General features: G+C 29.1%; 1 protein-coding gene across 14 annotated transcripts in view; it reads left to right on the forward strand.

Annotated features, from left to right (window-relative positions):
- LOC107448748 (ran-binding protein 3) overlaps positions 1-20358 on the forward strand; it is a 45336-nt gene extending 24978 nt beyond the window's left edge. For all 14 annotated transcript variants that reach the window (XM_071184767.1, XM_071184781.1, XM_071184759.1 and 11 more), the window contains 6 exons: positions 733-787; positions 2909-3026; positions 3241-3356; positions 4198-4312; positions 15268-15404; positions 16782-20358. In XM_071184767.1, coding sequence (XP_071040868.1) covers positions 733-787; positions 2909-3026; positions 3241-3356; positions 4198-4312; positions 15268-15404; positions 16782-17084 — 844 coding nt within the window. In that variant the 3' untranslated portion in view covers positions 17085-20358. The remainder of the gene's footprint in view (positions 1-732; positions 788-2908; positions 3027-3240; positions 3357-4197; positions 4313-15267; positions 15405-16781) is intronic.
- Positions 20359-21438: the final 1080 nt, after the last annotated feature.

The raw sequence follows: 21438 nt of genomic DNA on the forward strand, positions 1-21438 counted from the left end.
GCGAGCGAACGGCCTTAATGTTAATTTTACTTTTGTGTATTTCACTATATCTGGAGAAGCAAATTGAAAATTTTTTACGCACAATTATAAATTCGTTTATCCAAAAATAATTCCATGCAAGCAACTTATAGTTAATACTTATTATTTTGTATCATTTTTTTTTAAATAGTAGTTGAGGAAAAGTTTGAATTATAAAGGTGTAAAATTTTTTGCATCATTTTTAAAAATGCAACTTTAAATAGCAAAATACAAAATTTGTGCAAAATTGGTCAAATGTTCCCCCTCTCTAAACTTTAAGATTGAATTCTAAAGTATGAAGATTAAATTATTAGTACGAAAAAATAGTAAAAATAAACTTTTTTTTTCTTCATGCATTGTACTTCAAAACACAGCCCTCCACACATTCTGATTTTTGAATTTTAAGGTATAAAAATCCCTTTTTTCTTATTCTGTCTTTGAAAATAGTTATCAGCAAATATAATTATTTTAATCCCCGAAAGATATTTTACTTAGTTAATAATAGCAATTCAAATGGAATGAATGATAACACAGAATTATTGTAATATTTTCTTCAGATTGGCTAAAGAACTTGAAAAGTTTGCCAACATGCATTTACATAATTGTGTCAGAGTGGATACGATTATGTGACTAGTTATAATTTTTTTGCTTAATTGAGTTTATTTTAAAAACTTCAGATAACATTAACTTAAAATTTTTTTAATATTTTTGTAGGTCAACTTCTAATGGTGGTTTTATATTTGGGCAGAATCTTCATGAAAGAGTGTTGGTGTGTATGGCTTACTTTGTTTTATACTTTTGTTATTAATCTAGTTCATAATTTGTGCATGCTTAAATGTCGAAATCCTTAAAATAAATTTGCTGATCAAAAGTAAATTTCAAGTTAAATTGGTGAGTTAGGGCTGCCATTAGGTCACTTTTTCTTAATGGTCTTTATTTAACAATTTTGTTCCTTTTGTCTCCCCATTTTTTCATTATTAATGTCAAAAATTAATATTTTTTATGAATTTTTTCAGGAAAATTTAGATTTGTTTAAAATTAATGTCATAGATTTCAGCATAAAGTTTTTCAATTAATAAAGGATTCAGCAAAACTGATCAGCATGTTGATTGTAAAATTATTAAACATAATTGCTCCAAAAAATCAAACTCATTTAAGCTAGTTTCTAGGGTTTGCAATACAATTTAACTCTACAAAATCCATGAACAGGCATATATATATATATATTATATATATATATATATATTGTAGCTGAATTAACACGAACTCTTAAAGAATGCTCTTCGAACTTTGCTGGTGTGTCATTTGCAGGGTTCATAGCTGTCCTGATGAAAAATATTTCTTCCGTTTTTTATTCTAATTTTCCTGATTTTTGTGTATCTGAAGAACATTCCATTTTCATTAAATACAAACGGGGATCATTGATTTTTATTTTATAAGCATGTTGTTGAACAGTCAACCCAATTTTGACTGACAACAGACTACTAATGTTCAACTCTGTTGCCTTGTAATTTTGATCCCAATCAAGAAGACAAGGTAACTCCTGGAGCAAGTATTGGGGGAGAAATTGGTCATCGTTGTGGATTTCTTTTTGATGAAACTTACCCACATTTGTGTTACATGAGGAGAAAAGCTAGGAAATCCTCCAAAGGTTAGCCCGACAGCGAAGGGACTCAAACTTGTGATCCGTGAGGATATTTTACATCTGTACAGAGGTCGTGCAAAATTCGTATCGACCAGCCATCACTGGATTTCGAACCCGGGTCACCTCATTAGGAAACGAGCGCTCTATCACTCGAACCACCACGGTTTCGACTAATTGATTTGAAGAATAAAAAGATTTGAATTTTTAATTCTTGAACTAAACTCAATGGCAGGACAGCTTATGGAAGGTCAAAGTCTATGGAGCCCTTCTCAATTTCCTTGACTTTAACCTTAGGCTTTGAGGTGCAGGAGCAGATGTTCCAATTGGGGGTCAACCAAATGTGGAACTTCCTGTTTTTAGTCCCCCAAGCATTCTTATTTTAATTATTAATGCTAGTTAAAATCTCAAAATTCAGTAATTCAAACTTTGGGACCATCCACTAATTATTCCATCAAATAGCCATATGTTTTAAAATTCAGTAATTTTATGAAAAAATAAACTTTATGTTATCAAACTTTTGAAGTGATGAGTTCAAGGGTCATATTCAGCAACTGTTGTAGTAAATCTTACAGTTTAATACTTTTACAGTAATTGGTTAATCTCATTCATCCAATTTTAAAGATTCCAATCAACAATGCAGTAAACATGTTATAGAATTTTCAAATGTTGAGTTCGCCCACTAAATTACTTTTGAATATCAATATTAAGCGGCATTGTTTTGGGTTTGTCTAAAGCCTCGAAAGTTCGGAAGTCTTAAGCTTTATTAAGAATTTTGATCAATTATGACACGAGAGAATATCGTCTAATCGATACTAGCTTTTTTTTTTTTTTTAATGCATTCCTGTTATAAATTTTTTTACACGTATATTGATCTCAAACTATTATGAGTTGTTCAGTGTTAAATTCATTCTGAAATTAAAAGTTGCCTGTTTTATTATTCTTTAGGTAGATCAAATTATACTTTTTTTTTAGTTTGTCATTTTTAAAAGTACTCTATTTTGTGTCTTCTTTTCCAAATAATATCCCGCTTTTATCCTATTTTTTCATTAACTCACTATGAAGCCTGCCTATGAAGATTATGGAATTTTTGTTGTAAAATGTTCCATCAAGTTTTATCTGATACATTTGCTTTATGTAGATTCAAACTTATTTTCGCTTTTAAATCACACCAGTGCAGGTTTCCCAATTCTACTGATTATTTTATAGAGTCATTATCTGAAATATTAATGTATATATATATTTTAGAATTATGAGGCAGTTTTAGAATCTCCTGCTTCTCCTTCTGATGCCCACAACATTACTTTTGAAGAAGCTGCATTGAAAAAAGAAGAGTTAGAAAAAATGGAACAACAAAACCAAGAAGGTTTGCTTTTCATTTTAAATGATACATTTATATATTTTGAAAATGTCTAAACAGAATAATGCTATATAAAATTTGATTAAAAGATATTTTTTTGGATTGTTCAGTGTGTATCAAAGTTATCTAGGTCATAGATGTAATTAAAAAATGTTTTTCATTTATTATGTGTACTTATAATTTAATTTATAGTTTATAATAAATACTTTTTCTAATTTAGAGAAATTAAAAAGTTTATCAGAATCTGCTAAGGAATATGAATCGAAACAAGTCAAGAGGAAATTTGAAGAAGTAGCTGTTATTACAGGGGAAGAGGAAGAATCTAACGTCTTGCAGGTAAGCGGTTAAACATTCCATTTTTATTAAACGCCTTTTGTTTTATAGCTATTTAAAATTCAAGAAAAATTTATTTTAATGCTTAATATTTAAAAAGATAATCTGAAATAAGGAAGTTTTAACATGCTTCTAATGATACCATTTACTGAAACAGAGAAATGAATAAGTTTTATGATGAAAGAATTATTTCTCTGTGTAGATCTATAGTTTAAATGAAATTAAATTTTTCTCTTAATTTTGTAATTAAGGGGTTAGTAATAAACTCAGTATTTGATCTAAAATAAACTTGTACATATCATTGTAATCTTTTTTTCTTTTCTTTTTTTGGTTTGGCAAGGTATTTGGAAAGTTGCTAAAAATTTATTGAATTTACATGTCACAAATATGCAAAATCATTATAAACAAATGTATTCATTTTTAGTATTTTCTCTGGGTTGGTCAACACATGATTGATATGACACTTAGAAGGGGACGAATGGATTCTTGAAATTGCAACAGTTTATGACAATTTGACATCAAATATTTTGGTTAAAATGAAAGCATTTATAACCAACAGATTAAATATTTATATAAATTTTTTCATCAAAATAAGCACACATATAATTGTTATTTTGTTCACAAATGGCATTAAAACATATTGTTAGAGTTTAAAATTGAAATTTGATGAATGATACATTATATAGTTCTGCTCTTGAACTGCATGTTTATGTAATATAGACGAGATTCAGATTCTTTTGAATATTTAGTTGTAAATAAAATGATTTAAAGAGTTCCTTTAATTGTTTGAAGTTTAAGAAAATATTTTTTCTCTCTTCATTCACTTAGTATGAATTTGTTATAGATAAACTGCAAATTGTTTGCATTTGACAAAATTGGAATGAACTGGTTGGAAAGAGGACGAGGCATATTACGTCTCAATGACAGAGAGTGTAATGGCTCTCTTCATTCCAGAGTGGGTAAGTAATGAACATTTTTGCAAATTTAAGAAAAGTTTATTCTGTTAAAAAATGTACCGCAGGTATTTTTTTTTTTTAGTAAAAAATAATGATTCTAAAAATTTTTTTTATGTCAACTTCTAAAATTTTTGTAAATAAATAATATGCTTATTAGTATGTGACTAAAGGTTCATGCACTCTTTTAATGTTACTCTTTTCCATTGTCTAGTATCTAGAGATCATTCTTGCTCGTTAATTTAATTTTTTTTTGTAAAAGGATTTGTTCATATTCTTCAACATTGCTTTTAATTCTAATAAAAAATATTTTTTTTATAGATTTCTTTTTTCTAATTCCAAATATTTTGACTCCATTTGGATTATTGAAATACAATTAGAATATCCAAATAAAGTGATGTTAATTTTGTGGTTCATATGAATAAATTTGAAAGAATGTAGAAAGAGCCATACAATATGTCCCATAAAACGCTATGTTTTTATATTTTAATGAAGCTCCTTCTTCTGTTTTGAAACATACAATGAATGAGAGAATGCCAGGGATGAGATTCTTCCGCGGATTTCCGCTTTTTTTCAGATTTTTCCCGCTAATTTCCGCTGAAATTTTTTTTGCCCAAGTTAAAATGTTTGATGAGGAATTTAATTTTTCGCGGAGGGAAATTGTTGAAGTCCCTTTTCCTCTGTCTGAAGTTTCTCTAAAAATCATTTCCTTGGGATAAAACTGGTTGACCTTTATACAGGGATGAGATTTTTTTTGTCTCTCGAATTTCAGCCTTTTTATCAAAAACTCCTATTCTCTAAAAGTTTCGTTTTTTTAAATAAATATCCTGTTTTTTTTTTTAAATTCAGTCATTGAAGTAAAATAATTATATTTATTTACGATTTTCAAAGATAAACAGAAAATTCAATCTACGCCCTAGCTGCTAACCCTTCCGCATTTTTACTTATTTTAGCTATTTTCTCCGATTTCACGCACAGAAAATAAGATTTTCCGTATTTTTTATCCGTCGGCTGGATAGCTCGTATTTTCGTAATTCAGATCTCGATTTTTATTCACGCGATTTTAATATCAATCATCGATTTTCGTATTTACCTGATTTAAAAGTTGCACATTGCGATTCTTATTTACGCTATTTAAATATCGTATATTATGATTCTTATTTACGACATTTAAAAATCCAATATCGTGTTTTGTATTTATGCATTTTTAAAATCTCGATTTTATTATCAAATCTCGATTTTCGTATTTACCTGATTTAAAAGTTGAACGTTGCGATTCTTATTCAGGCGATTTAAATATTGTACAGTGCGATTCTTACTTACGAGATTTAAAAAATCAATATCGCGATTTGTATTTACGAGCTTTTAAAGCCCTATGTAGCAATTCGTATTCACGTGAGCTTAAAATCCAATATCGTGATTCGTTTTTGTGGTTGTAATATCGCGCGATTTAAAAATTATGCATCGTGATCAAAAAATTAAAAAATCATGATTTGTATTTTCGCATTTTTTAAATTCGATGTAGAGTTTCATATTTACGTGATTTAAAAGTCTCATATCGGGATTTATATTCACATGGTTTACAAGTTTAAAAATCGCACTTTTTTGTCAAATTTTTGTTTATATATATATATATATATATATTTTTTTTTTTTTCTTTTTTTTTCTTCTTCTTTTTTGTTTTTTGGATTTCCTCTTTTTTACTTTCTGACTACTCTCATCCCTGGAATGCAAAAAAAACTACAAACAAGTTACATTGAAAACAGAGTAAATTTGACTTGGAGTAAATATATTTGAAAATTTCACTTGCCTGTGTTTTAACACTGAAGAAACTGGCGTTTTATGGTAACAAAACAATTGCATTTCTGATCATGTGACTTTATTTGTGCTTATTCCACATTTTTTTAAAACTATGTTAGTATTGTAATGTTTTTTTAAAAAAAGTGCTTCCTTTAAAGAGAGTATTGTGTTGATCCTGTTTTTAACGATATGTTGCCTGTTCTGGTAATAAAATAGTAATTGCATTTTCAACTAATAACTTTTATAATTTCATATTAACAATGCTTGGAGTTACTCAACCTACACACATACATACAGTGTTGGCCAAAAGTGTGGACAGTTTTTGAAAGTTTCATGTTTTTCAACTTTATGTGCTTGTTGAATATATTAATTTTCACTTAAATACAAACGTTTATATATCAAATTGAAGGTAATTTAATGTAGAATTTAATAGCAAAAGCAGAATTAAAATATCTGTATTACAAAAAAAGTTATGCTCATTTTAGTAGAACAAACAAACACAAATCGTTTTGAATAAAGACGTGTTTTGTAATAAAAGCGTACAAGCCAATCACAAACACTGTTCTTAGGACCAATCAAATGTCTGTAACTATAGTTTAGGTTATTTGGATGGTAAAAGAGTTATTGTTGTGGAAATATTTTGCGGATTGATGCATACTAGTACAATTAAATAGAGTATTGCTGTTTTTGAATATTTAAAGTCCTTTTTTTTTAAATTAAACTAATTTTAAACAATGTTAAAGAACTACTTGGACATCTACGAAAAGAAGCCGAATTGTCATAATGAGAGAAAATGGCCTCTTTTATGCTGAAATTGTAAGACAAGTTGGTGGTTCAGTGACTTGTTCTGGTGTACGAAAGTTCTGTATACGTTATGAAAAAACGAAATCAGTGGATAATGAAGCCAAATCAGGCCAAAAAAAATGCACAAGTGCTACTGCTGATAGAAAAATTAAACGACTATGCCTTCAAGATAGGAAAATTTCATCAGATGCCATTACATGTGAAATGAATGCAGCGGGTATTGCAGTAAGTTCAAGAGCAATACAAAGAATGTTATCAGGATTTAGACTACAAGCTAGAATTCCAAGGAAAAAACCATATGTAAATCAAAAGCAACTCGAAAAAAAGTGGGCAAAAGAACACATTAAATGGTCAGAAAATTAATGGAAGCAAGTAATCTGGAGCGATGAGAGTAAAATATCGCTCTTTGATAGTGATGGTAGAAAATACGTAAGACATAGAGTAGGTGAAGCACTTCATCCTGATTGCATTGAAGCAACTACAAAAAACCCAACAAATGTCATGATTTGGGCATGTATGTCTGCAGATGGTGTGGGCCGAATTCAAGTGATTGATGGCATCCTGAATGCCAAAAAATGCATCGAAACTGTCCTGAAACCAAAATTGATACCTTCCATCAGGGATATCTTCCCCAACAATGCACCATTTATTTTTCAGCAGGATTCAGCTCCATGCCACACAGCAAAAGTATACAAAGCATGGTATCAAAATAAAGGCATAGATATATTACCAAGGCCAAGAAACAGCCCTGATCTCAATCCAATAGAAAATTTGTGGTGACGTTTGAAAATTCTTGTACGAAAAAAACTTCCATCCAATAAAAGACGACTTATTAAAGCTATAATTGATTCTTGGTATCATGTGATTGCAAAAGATGAACTCCAAACACTCGTTCACTCAATGAAAAGACGCTGTGAAGCTGTCTTAAAAAATAAGGGTTATCCTACGAAGTATTGATTGTGTAAGTATCACTTTAAAAAAATGCAAATCTGAGATAGATCTTACTATTAGTTGCATAACTTTTTTTGTAATACAGATATTGTAATACAGTATTTATTATTAAATTCTACATTAAATTACCTTCAATTTAATGTATAAATGTTTATATTTTAGTAAAAATTAATATATTCTACACGCACACAAAGTTGAAAAACATGAAACTTTAAAAAAATGCCCACACTTTTGGCCACCACTGTGTATGCTTGTTATATAAGTAGTTTAACTTTTTATAAAAAAGAACCACATAGGTTAATAATTAAATTATAAGCAATCTCTTAGCAGAAAAAACTTTTTTAGAATGTCCTATTGCACAACCTTATTCAATTTCTTTCACAAAGTCAGGAAAGAATTGTTTCTCTTAAATGTAATACAGTTGAACCTCATTAACATGAAATCCCTTAACGTAAAATATTGCTTTACATAAAACACATTTTGGTCCCGGGAGTCAGCAATCAATGATAATTGTGTTTCAAATGCTTGACAGGAAATTTTCAAGCTAATTATCACTTAACAGGAAAGGAACTGGACACAGCAAAGATAATAAGCATGTGAATTAAGTGCCAATTATTCATTTTAAGGAATACTATTTCTATTTTCCCCGGTGCTTAATCCAGGTCGATTTTGGTACCATTTTTCGGTACCTTCACAAAATTAAAAAAAAAAAATCTGTACCTTCACAGAATTTAAAAGTAAATAAATCAGTATTTCAACAAACTTCGAAAAAAAAAACGCATCTTCACTAAAATAAAAAAAAGTTCAAAGGAATTAAAGTACTGAATAGTTTTCTGAGCAGTTCACTGAAAAGTGGATTCACTGTGAACCCCGTATCGTACGGCGAAGTTCAGCGTCGGGCGACCTTCCACGCAAACTCACTAGCTCGAAAACAGGCTTGATATGTTGACGTCACTTCTCCTAAGTACGCTATTCAATCGGAGTGAGCGGCGAAGTTTTTATACTAGGCAACCCACTAAATTGAGCTAGCGCGTAAACAACTCAACTCATTTTCCCAGACGACAAGTGTTTTTGTTATGATTTAGCGTAAAATGTGTTCTGTTTGTATTTTGTAACAAGATTTATGAATATTTATAATGAAGCAAGGAAGGAATTTAAGTGGAGTAGGTGGCTCACGGAATAGCAATAATTATATGAAGCGTTTACGCACGATCGGTAGTATAGGAACAAAATCGATTAAAACATTTTTTCAGTCTGAAAAACCGTCACAGTTGATAACGAGGCACAGTGTATTAAAAATGCTACGGAACCAATAATTAAAGAGCAAAACAATTCAAGTTTTGTTACAGAAAAAAACGATGCTGTTCCTGAGATAGAGGAAAGTGTCGAACACGAAAGCGAAGTTAATTTCATCGCCAAATAAATTTTACTTACTGACAAAGATGTTATTGAAAAAATACCAAATGTTAATATTCCTGCAGTCAGTAGCAAAAAGCCTGAAAACATCGATAAGGAAAATAAATTAACCAATGTCACAAAGTATGAAAAATGTAAAGAATGGATTTACTATAGTCCTTCAGCTGAATGGTTTTTATGCAGAGTGCGCTCTGTTATAAATAATAAAGGACCTTGGATAACTGAAGGGGTAAATTTTTTTGGACATCCAACTAGATGCATGATGGAACATGAAGACAGTAGAATGCATATTAATGCTACTAACAGTATCAATTCAGTTAAAAAATTCAATGTTTCGGAGCAAATTCAGAAAGGAGCTGGAAATGATAAAGAGAAAAATAACATTGTAATGAAGAAATTTGTTAAAGTTTTAAACTTTATGGTACTCTTGGGCTGTTTTAGAAAATTTTGAGAGTTTAATACAATTTTGGGGCAATGATCTTCAAGATACAGACATTAGGAGACACTTAGAAACTTGTGCAAAAAATGCAACATATTTATCACGAGTTTCTGTACAAAATCTTTTAGAATGTATTTCCGAATACATCGAAGAAAGTATGTTATCACAATTAAAGGTGCTTTGTTTTCAGATGAAAGCATGGCACAAAGAGAGCAACTAGGCTTATTAGCCAGATTTAAAGTTCCTAATAGAAAAGAGAATTTTTTAGGACTTATAAATTTAGCAGCTACTGCAAGCAGCTTGTTTAAACCGCAAGCTTCGTAAGAACAAAAAAAGTGATTTGCATAAAATATTTAAAGATTTTGAGAACAATTTTATCTATCCATTTCCAGATGATTTTTAAAATGAGATGAAAATTGCATTTGAAGTAAGCGACAAGTCTCCCTTGGCTGCATTTGACGTTTTTGTCCAAGACCATGAAAGAAAAGCTGTCTATCAAGCAGAATTAAATGAAAAAAAAAATTTTTCAGATTTAATGTTGTTCTATGGTCAAAAGCAAACTAATCATTTTCAAGGACAAACAACAGAGTCTGCACCATTTATTCAAGAAATATCAGCAAAAGAAGAACTTATTAAATTTGAATTAGAAATGCAAGAATCAAAATTAACCTCTGATATAGAAAAATTAGAAGCAGCCAAGTTGTTGATTAGGAAAAATGAAAAAGATGAAGCTAAAGTGTGTATGGGACACAAAATTACACCATCAGATTTAATATCAATTATGGAAAGAGAAGCTACAGTGTGGAATGATTTTCCTAATTTAATGAGACTGTTAACTTTACGTGTGATTGTTCCTTCCTCTGCAGCATCTGTGGAAAGATTATTTTCTTAGATGAATTTAGTCTGTACCAAACTCAGATGCAGCATTTCACAGAAGTATTTAAATTGTCATCTGAACATAATTTTCAATGGATCCAAATTATTATCTGATGAACAGGCTCAAAACATAATTACTATCTTTAAAAATACTGAAAATCGCAAAATATCTCTGTCATTGATATAATTTTATCTATGTATTCTGTATTTCTATTATTTTTTCAACCATTAATTCAAAAGTAAAAGTTAAACACAATATCAAAATAATAATTTCTTAATCATAATAGGTTCAGTAAATTTTATTAGTAAATAAGTTAAAAAAAAATTTTAAACTTTATATAAATCTAATTTTTAACGTTAATATTAATCTGTTTAGTAAATTCCGTAATTTCTATGCTGGCTGGCTGTATAATTTACATTGAATTAATAAATGGAATTAATCTGCAGGCTGTCTTATAAGCAATTCCTTGCGCAATATGTGCATGTTTTTTACAGTATTGTACTTTTTGTATACATACAGTTGCGCTCACGTACTTAAGGACTGTGATTTCAAAATAAATGTGTCATTATTTTGGTTGAATATTATGTTTTAATCAAGATATCTATAATGACGAATTCTACCTTAGTTGACCTTCAATCCTCAAATAATTCATTCGTGTTCACAAGTGTTTCATAAAAGTTTATTTGAAAAATATAGTATTTTGTTAAGTTTCTTATACTTAAAGACAGTTTGTCTAATCATGAGTCATTGAATGATTACAATCAATTTATCGATCAATGTAAGTGTAATTTACTACATTATCTTCTGGATGCTTTAAAACATTATATAAATTTTTTTCTTCTTTTTTTTTAGTACAAATTTCGACATTATTATGAGTAAGGGAAAAAATGTTAGCAATGAACAGAGATGTCGAATAGATACTCGGAGAAAAGAAGGTTTAAGCATTATAGAAATTGGTAGGCGGTTAAAATTATCAAACACAGCATTTTTCCGAGCATTGAAATCTATTCAAATGACCAAAAGTATTGAATAAGCATCCCGAAAACCACGTCCTCGCAAACCTACCGAACGAGAAGATTGAATTATTCATCGAATTTCTGAAGCTGATCGTCACAAAACCGCCCCGGACATCAGAAACGAATTCGCTGAATTAACAGGCATGCACGTAAGCAATAATACCATCAAACGGCGTTTAAATGAGTTTCGGCTTATGGGTCGCGTATGTAGGAAAAAACCGTTGATGTCAAAGAAGAATATAGCAGCTCGATTAGCTTTTGCAAAGAGGCACCGAAACTGGACATCGGCTGACTGGAATCGAGTTATATTTACAGACGAATCGAAGTTCAATAGAATGGGCTCAGATGGCAAAAGTTATGTGAGGCGTCGAGTCGGTGAAGAATTTAATGTACGGTGTGCAAAATCTACTGTAAAAGGTGGAGGCGGCTCGGTGATGGTGTGGGATGCCATGACATGTTCACGATGTGGTCCAATTCACAAAATCGAAGGCATCATGGATCAGCATGTGTATGTGGTCATTATCAAGACTGTTTTTCTGCCTTATTACAGGAAACTTCGCTCAAGAAAACCAATCATGCAAACCGATAATGATCCAAAGCACACAAGCAAAACTGCGAAGGCCTTCTTGTCAAGCAAGAAAATTGAGGTTTTGCAGTGGCCTTCCCAATCACCAGATCTCAACCTGATCGAGATGCTGTGGATAGATGTGGATAAATATGTGAAACAGCAAAAACCAAAAAAATTAGGTGATTTATGAAAATTTGTCAAAGAAGGCTGGGCAGCTATACCTCCTCAGCGATGTCAAAGATTAGTAGATTCGATGCCTCGTAGATGTGAAGCAGTAATTGCCACAAAAGGCTTACCGACTAAATACTAGCTCCAAATCTTTATTTTTTGTTACATTTTTTACATTGTTATTAATTTTATTAACGATTAAGAAATATTTATTTTGTTGTCCTTAGGTGTGCGGAATGCATATTTTTTGTAAAATGTTACATAATTTAAGTATAACAGTTAGGTAAATGATTTTCATTGTGAAAATATATTAAAAATAAGTTATTTGTTCCAATACATAATTATCAATTCAATAAACTTATGCGTGAACATTAAATTTTGGATTTTACTTTTCATAAAGACATGTCCAAAATACGTAAGCGCCACTGTATGTAGTTTTTTTTTTTTTTTTTTNTTTTTTTTTTTTTTTTTTTTTTTTTTTTTTTTTTTTTTTTTTTTTTTTGTAGCAATACTAAATTTTCAAAAAAAGAAAAAAAAATTTCACAAAAATAGGTATTAGGATTGAAAACCTGGATTAAGCCCTGTTTACCCCTTTCAGGGATGTGGTGATTCTTTCACGGATTCGCGAATTTCTGCTTTATTTCAGATTTTTCCATCTTCCCGCTGAAATTTTTTTTTTGCCCAAGTTAAAATATTTTGTGAGGAATTTAATTTTCCCCGGAGCAAAAGTATTGAAGTCCTCATTTCTTACTCTGAAGTTTCTCTAAAAATCATTTCCTTGGGATAAAACTGGTTGACCTTTATACAGGGCTGAGATTTTTTCGCTTTTGCCTCTCCAATTTCAGCCTTTTTATCAATAACTCTCTAAAAGTTTCGCTTCAAAAAAAAAAAAATTTAAAAAAAAAAAAAAAAAAAAAAATTTATATAAATATAAAAATTTTTTAAAAAAAAAAAAAATTTAAAAAAAAAAAAAAATTTATAAATATCATTTTTTTTTNTTTTTTTTTTTTTTTTTTTTTGAAAATTCAGTTGTTGAAATAAAATAATTATATTTATTTACGATTTTCAAAGATCAGAAAATTGAAACTGCATCCTATCTGCTATCCCTTCCGTATTTTTACTTATTTTAGCTATTTTCTCTTTTACGCACAGAAAATAAGATTTTCCGTATTTTTATTCTTCCGCCGGATAGCTCGTATTTTCACAATTCAGACATCGTGACCCTGTTGTCTGGCATGAAAGCAAACGAAAAAAAATAGAGGTGGATTTGCGGTGAAAATATTTATTTGTTCATTCAATTAATCTTGTACATTTTATTTATTATGTCTAAACAAAAAAAAATATAAACAAGCCTTTTAGAAATCCCAAGTCCAGACTCTGCTAATATCTCGATTCTTATTCGCTCGATTTTAATATCAATCATTAATTTTCGTATTTACCTGATTTAAAAGTTGCGCATTGCGATTCTTATTTATTCCATTTAAACATCGTACATTATGATTCTTATTTACAAGATTTATAACTACAATATCGCGTTTTGTATTTATGCATTTTTAAAATCTCGATTTTATTATCAAACATCGATTTTCGTATTTACCTGATTTAAAAGTGGAATGTTGCGATTTTTATTCAGGTGATTTAAATATCGTACATTGCGATTCTTGTTTACGAGATTTAAAAATCCAATATCACAATTTGTATTTACGCGCTTTCAAAACCCTACACAGCGATTTGTTGTCATGCCAGCTTAAAATCCAATTTCATGATTCGTTTTTGCGGTTGTAATATCAAACATCGATTTTCCTATTTATACATGCTTTGAAAATTAGACATTGGGATTCGTATTCGCATGATTTAAAAATTATGCATCGTGATTCGTATTTACGTGATCTAAAAATTACGCATCATGATTTGTATTTTCGCATTTTTTAAAATTTGATATGGAGTTTCATATTCCCGTGATTTAAAAGCCTCATATTGGGATTCATATTCTCTCAATTTAAAATCATGCATGTGATTCATATTCATACAATTTTAAAATTAATCATCGGGATTTATAATCACATGGTTTACAAGTTCAGGGGTGATTGTGCTCCGGAAAAAATCCGGATTTCCGGAATTTTTGCTAACAGTGATCTGGAAGTTTCCGGAGATCGAAGGTCCAGACGTTTCAAAATATCATTTATCACAGAAGTTTCCTGAAATCAAATTTTCAAAGGTGGAACTTAAAAACACAGTTTATTTTATTTGTTTGTAAGGGAGAGCCAGAGAGATACTTTATAAGCTTATATTCATGATTAATATTCATTTTTTATCAGTAAATAGTTGTTATAATCATAAACTCAAGAAAGAAAGACATATTTGTAAATTTTAATTGCTTCTCCAGGTCATCCTAGCTATGTGTAAATGTTATAGGTATGTGTAAAATTTTTAATATATTTTAAGTAAACTAAGAAATATAGGAAAAAAACCTTGTTTAAATTTTTTTCAATTTAAACTGTTTTTTTGTTTTTTTTAACTCAAGAAATTTTCCGGAATTTTGACTTAGGCTCACAATCACCCCTGCAAGTTTAAAAATTGCACTTTTTTTGTCAAATTTTTGTGTATATATTGTATATTCATTCTTGGATTTCCTCTTTTTTACTTTCTGACTACTCTCATCCCTGCCCTTTGTTAGAAGTAGTACATAATAGGTATTAATCGTATGTAATAAATCTTTTTTACAATGTATGTATGAGATAAGATGAAATCCGGTTAACACGAAATAATTATAATAGTCCCCTCAATTTTGTGTTAACGAGGTTCGACTGTAACTGTATAGTTTTATTTGTTGCTAATTCTATAGTTCTTTTGTCAATTCTTAAAGACTTAGTTTCTCTTTTAAAATTCAAAGTGTAAACTTGTGTAATTTTTATTTTGCAGTCATGCGCACAAGAGGAAGCCTTCGAGTCGTGCTTAATACTAAAGTCTGGGCCGGAATGTCTGTTGAGCATCCAAGTGTAAAAACAGTCAGATTGACAGCTTATGATCCTCAGGGCGTTAAAGTGTTTCTTGTTATGGTAAGAATAATTAAGACTTAAATATTTTTTTTAACCACTAGTTCAATGTTTGTGGATGGTTTTCTGATTTGCTTATAAAATTCCATTTTTTCCCCATATTTGGATCTATAATGAATTCCATTTATTATAATTCAAAAATTTCAATTTGCAGTGTATTTTTTTTTTTCTTTATCTCTTTAATAATTTGCCACTGACTCAGCTTTGCAATTTCTGCCATATTGAAAACTGCTAAAACTTCTGTGAAAATCCTCTAGCAAAAAAAATCAATAAAATCGTGTTAGCCTTTGTTTTTTTTTATTTGATTTAAGCTTTCTATTTAAGCATTCTAATTAATTTTCGATTGTATTATTTTTTGTAAGAGTTTAAAAAAGGTAAAAAAAATTTTTATTTTTATTTATTTTAAAAAAATATTTTCTAAAGAATACCTGGGAAATATGATTTACGTTTCTAGTTATCAATTTTTTATTTTCTTTCCTCACTGCCATTTTTTGTTTGTGTATTTGGTTATTTGCTATTGAAAACTTGCTAAAATTGTATTTTTTTGTTTGTTTTTTCTTTTTTTTTTGTTAAATGTCATCTAAGTCACATTGAAAAATGTTAAATTATGAAAAGAATACATTCTTTAAGCACTGTGTGAAACTATATTTTGATTCGACCAGTCAGTTAAAAGAAAAAAATGTGAAGGGAATAACTTCGATTCTAAGAAGAAAAAAAAATTTCGATTTTGTCGTATAAACAATTATGAAGCAAAATCAATATTTACAGTAAAATTAGTTCCTGATTTTTAGCAATCAGATATTTTTAGAAAACCATTATTTTTTTTTACTATTTTCTTTTCCCTATTTTTCAGATTTTTTTTCTTGATTAAACTGAGGGACTTTCAATGAATTAGTTCATTCAGTTCATATTTTGATTTGGTGTATATAAAAATATAAATTTGAAAATTATGTTTAGTGAAGAGAACTTAATGAACTCTGATAAACAAACCATAACTCATGTAAAGGAAGATTTTTATATGTCCTGCCAGCCATTTAATTCTGTTTGTGTTTCAGTTTTAAAAATAAATATAGAATCCTTAAAAATGTTGAGTATTTTCATTTTAAAAGCAACAACCTTTGCTTAATTGAAATAGGAAATTTTTTTTTGCTATAAAAAGCCAAAGCCGCTACACATCATTTTTTAATGGAGACTGTCGTTAAGTAGAGAGCCATTAAACAAAGATTGAACTGTGTATAGTATAGGCGGTCTTTACAGTACTCTCTGTTTATATATTCAAAACTGTATATTAATTTTTTAAACTTAAATTTGTATCAATGTATGCATTAAAAAAAAAATCAAGTATTTTACATTTATTTTATTTTTTTACTATTTTTCAAGGCTCAACCAAATGATACAGAACAGTTGTACCAGGCCCTCAATTGGAGAGTGACTTCTTTGAAGGCACAAGAAGGAAGCGAAGGCAGGCAATCCAGGGTAGAAGAAGCCACTAGTTCTTCCAATCTACCTGATGGCTCTGCATTTGATGATAGCACTCACAGTCCACCTAGTAAACTCCACGCTACAGATCCTGGAGATTATGGAGCGGATAGCAGCTCAGAGACAAACTTTGTCATTCACCATGAATCCTCACGTGAAGCGGCATTAGGTGGAAATGCTGATTCTACTGACGTTCAGTCATGAGTGTTACTCTAAAACTTATAATCTGACTCAAAACCTCTTATTGGTTTAGTTGCCATGCCAGTGTGGTCACTTTTTTTTTATGTGTTGAAAGTGTGATTGTGCTGTTTTCAGTGAACTGACAGATGCAGCATTTTAGACACACGGGTAGACATTAACAAATCATACGAACTATATTGTTTGTTGTCTTCTGTGAATTAGAACTTGCCTTTATAGATTTATAAATTACTGAGACTTGAATAAACAGATCACCACTGTTATCTACTTATGGGCACAGCCAGTCAACTTTAAAGGAACCCTTCCCCCTCAATTTTTTGGAGAGAGAGCTTGTAACAAGTTTATATTAAGTAAATGTACAATTTTTAAGAAATGCGACAATAAAAGACAAATTTTTATTTCAGTTTTTTTTTCTTTTTGCAAAATTTTATAAAATAACAGTAGTTTCTCGATTATTCAGATCTCTTTCATTCAAAAGATCCTGTTTAATTTAAGTCTTAAGTTTTAATTTTTATGTGCATCCGCTTAGTTTTTTTCATTTCCCTTTATTTTTCAGTTATACCTTACCCTTACCTTTTTTTTGTCATTCTATATTCATATTTTTTTTCTATATTCCTTTAAAATAAGATTTGTTTCTTATGCTTTTGTGGTTGAACGTAAAATTTATTTAATATATGTTATTTGATTGATGCATATTTGTTTAAAAAGTAAAATATTTTCATATCTTATTTGACAAAAAAGATATCAAGGATATTGAATGGCTAATTATTATTATTGAAAGGAACTCAATTTTTAGAGTTTGATGAATTTAAATTATTAAGCAATTTATTTCTATTATTACTGATCTGAATTTGTAAACTAGCCAAAGCTTGTCTGGTCCAGATTACATTTGATACTCGAGGTTCTACTGTATTTGTTCTTTAATCATTACGTATTTTTTGATGAAATAAAGATTATTTAAACTTTTTTAGACTAATTATCCTGTTCAATTAAGAACATTTAATGATATTACAGAATATGAAATTGTGCAAAAAATATGTTAAATTCTTATTTTTTCCATTGCTTTGTAAATAGTTTTGAATGATTTAACTGTATTGAGCAATACCTTATGAGGAATACTTATTATTCAGTAGTGTTGTGTGTGTTATTCGAAGTTATATTATTTTTTTGTAATTCAAAATAATTTAAGAGATTTAAAATTTTAAATTTAATTTTTTAAGTGAAGGAAATATAATTTATAGTGACAAATGTATTGAAGATCTTATGTTTCAAATAATATCAAAAGTGTTATCTTAAAATATTGAAAATTTCAGCTTTTACACGTGTGTATGCATAAAGTGTTTAGTAATAATCACCATTAATATTTAAATGCTTAGAATCCTTTTCAGACTGTTTGATTTCTGTTTTAATAGAGAGTTTCATCGGGTCATCAAATTAGTTGCAATGTTTTTAGTCTCGCTTTTCTCTGTGGTCATTCAAAAGTTTTTTTCTCATGTTTAAATACTATTTTGTGACCCTTAATATATCTAATTTTTAGATTTTATTTTGATAAGGATTCTAAAAATATGTATTAAGGACCGATTCCAAAACACTAAAACAAGGGCCCGAAATTTCCTCTGGTCACTGAAACCATTGGTGATTAAATATTTAGGGTTGTTGAGTAAGTTTTTGTCTTGTAAAATATTGTCTTTCAATACATACTATCATTTTCCCCAGTGTTAGCATTTACTAGCAAACTCTTGAGAGATTTTTCAAAGCATTACAGTTCGAGTTCAAATACTGACACTATTTGAGTTTCATTGCACATGGGTGATGATTTCCCCTCAAATCGACATTTTGCTAAGGGGTTGAAAATAAGTTTAGCACTATGGTTAACATAATTGAAGCTGTATGCTAGATCTCTTTAATATTGGAGCATAACTTTGTCGAACCTTTGCAGAACTCAAAATTCGTTAGAATAATTTGCTAAGAATTTTTTAAATAGGTGCCTCCATCTAATATAATTTGACCCTTGCAACTTGTATTTTAATCCCAAAAGTCAGTGGTATACTAACTTGAAAGTATGAGAATATTTCTGATATTTTCCTTATTTTTAAACTTTTAATGTTATATGGATGATATTGGAATCATTATAACTTTATGGAAACCTTATTTTAAATTAATAATTTTAGCAAAAATATTTTCTAATTTTTCTACATCCTTTTATGGTTTTGGTCACCATAGATTCTTCATACTGTTAACATTGTTTACATTTTTGTCGAAATAGTGGCAAACAAAAATTTTAATCTAGTTAGTACATTTAGAACTGAAATTTCATGCCCTGGTTTAAAGTGTTAAGAATAGCTAGTGCTAGACAGACCACTACTGTAATTTAGTTAAAGGCACAAGCATTAATTTTATTCCCTTGCCCTGAATTTGTTCAAGAAACCTGTGACAATTCCTCATAAGTTCATTAAAAAAAGGAAGAGAAGAAAAGTAATTTATCTTGTCTGAAAAATTCATTTAGTTTTTCTACTGAATTTATTAAAATTAATTCTAACTTATGCACAACAAATATTTTGATATTTATACCTAATTTTTTAATTTAAGATTAGTAAAGAACATGTTTAATTGCAGCAACAAAAAGCTTTTTTTTCTTCCTTTTACTGATACCAACAACTGCATATTCATTTTTAAATAAGGAAAGCTTTGAAAATTCACTTATCTGTTTAATGTCCTTTTATTTTATTGTATATATTTTTTTAAAAAGTTATTAATGCCCTCTTGTTTATTCTGCATTTTTGTTAGAAAGATATCTTTTTTTTCTTCTTGAGACAAATTCATTGTATACCAGCAATCTATCCAATAATTGAATTAACTCTGATTGTTCATTTATCTTAAAACTGTTTTGATATAATTAAACTTGTGGAACATTAATTAAGTTTTTTTATTTTTAAATTGCATCAATTAAACTATTTATTTGAGAATTTCATATTGTACTGTTGTGTATGTCATTTAAAGTTATATTATTTTCATAATTTTGAAACATTAGCTGAAATATCCTCATTGAGTCATTACTGCATTAAATATTGTTCCGATTTTCATCCTTGAGGTGTCATTTGCAATAGATATGAACTGAGTAACATCACATAATTTGTTATGTACTATTAAATGTGTTATTTTCTGTGAAAATAACGAATTACTTCTATTTTTCTCTGGAAGGAAGTTATTGTTTTTGAATGTATTTCAAGTTATTTACTTTAACAATAAGGCATAATAATAATAAAAATTATTTACAGAATTTGGTATCATTTACTGTTATCAATTCTATTCATTTGCTTTTTTGAAAATTACTCTTAGTTTTGCAAGCCTCCATAGTATTTGATTATCAAAGATGAATTATAATAAACCTTGAACTGGTTCCGCCAATTCACTTGAAAATTATTCTTGTCCACCGAAACTATTAAAATTTCCTTGCAATGTAAATTCTTTTGTTTTGATACTTCAGCGATGCCAAGTCTGTCATTGTTCTTACCTCAGAGAGTGATTACTCGGTAGCAAAGGGTTCTCTCCTCTGTGCTGATTCTTTGCCTTCTCTGTTTCCAAGTCAGTTTGATCTAGAGCAGTGGTTTCCAACTGGGAAGCTTTTTTTTGTGGCCCGCGAACTAAAATATATTGTCATTTTTTTGCGGACAATTTTCGTAAAAAATCTATATGGGTTTAAAATACTTTTCTCGTTAATAAAAATCTAATTTCTTCATTGCTGTGAAATTTATCATACCTACGGGGCAAAAAAAATTATTTCTCAGGTTTTGCATTTAAGAAAATATTTATTTAAATACAGAAATAATCGTGTATGTTGCTCTTTGTTATTTAATTTTTTTTGTATTTTGTGAATATAATTTAGCATATGTGTATCACAAAATTTTCTCAAAGAAATTCTCAGATTTAACTTTTTGAAGTCACTCATTTTGGACGAAAATATTTACACACACATTTGTAAATTTAAAATGTAAATATCTATTCTCTGGTGGTTGCAGCAGACAAACCTCAATTTTGTCATTGAACATTTTGTGTGCTACTATGTAAGTTTTAATACCAACCTTTTTAAAGTTTTGTATCTTAACAATTAGATATCTGTTGCACATTAATTGTTTAATACATGGGTGCACATTAAAGTTATTGTAGCCCAAATTTTTAAATATGAAATTAAATATTTTTTAAAATCTACTTCTTATTTTAATTTGTAATTCAATACTTTTGTTTTGTACAATTTGGTAAAAATCTGACAGTAATATTTAATGTTCCTTCAAACATAAAAGAGTCCTACATAAAATTTTGATAATGTTGCAGCCCGCCATTTGATTTGTGTTCTTAATTG

Source organism: Parasteatoda tepidariorum, chromosome 1 (assembly GCF_043381705.1).
Source record: "Parasteatoda tepidariorum isolate YZ-2023 chromosome 1, CAS_Ptep_4.0, whole genome shotgun sequence".
Classification (NCBI taxonomy): domain Eukaryota; kingdom Metazoa; phylum Arthropoda; class Arachnida; order Araneae; family Theridiidae; genus Parasteatoda; species Parasteatoda tepidariorum.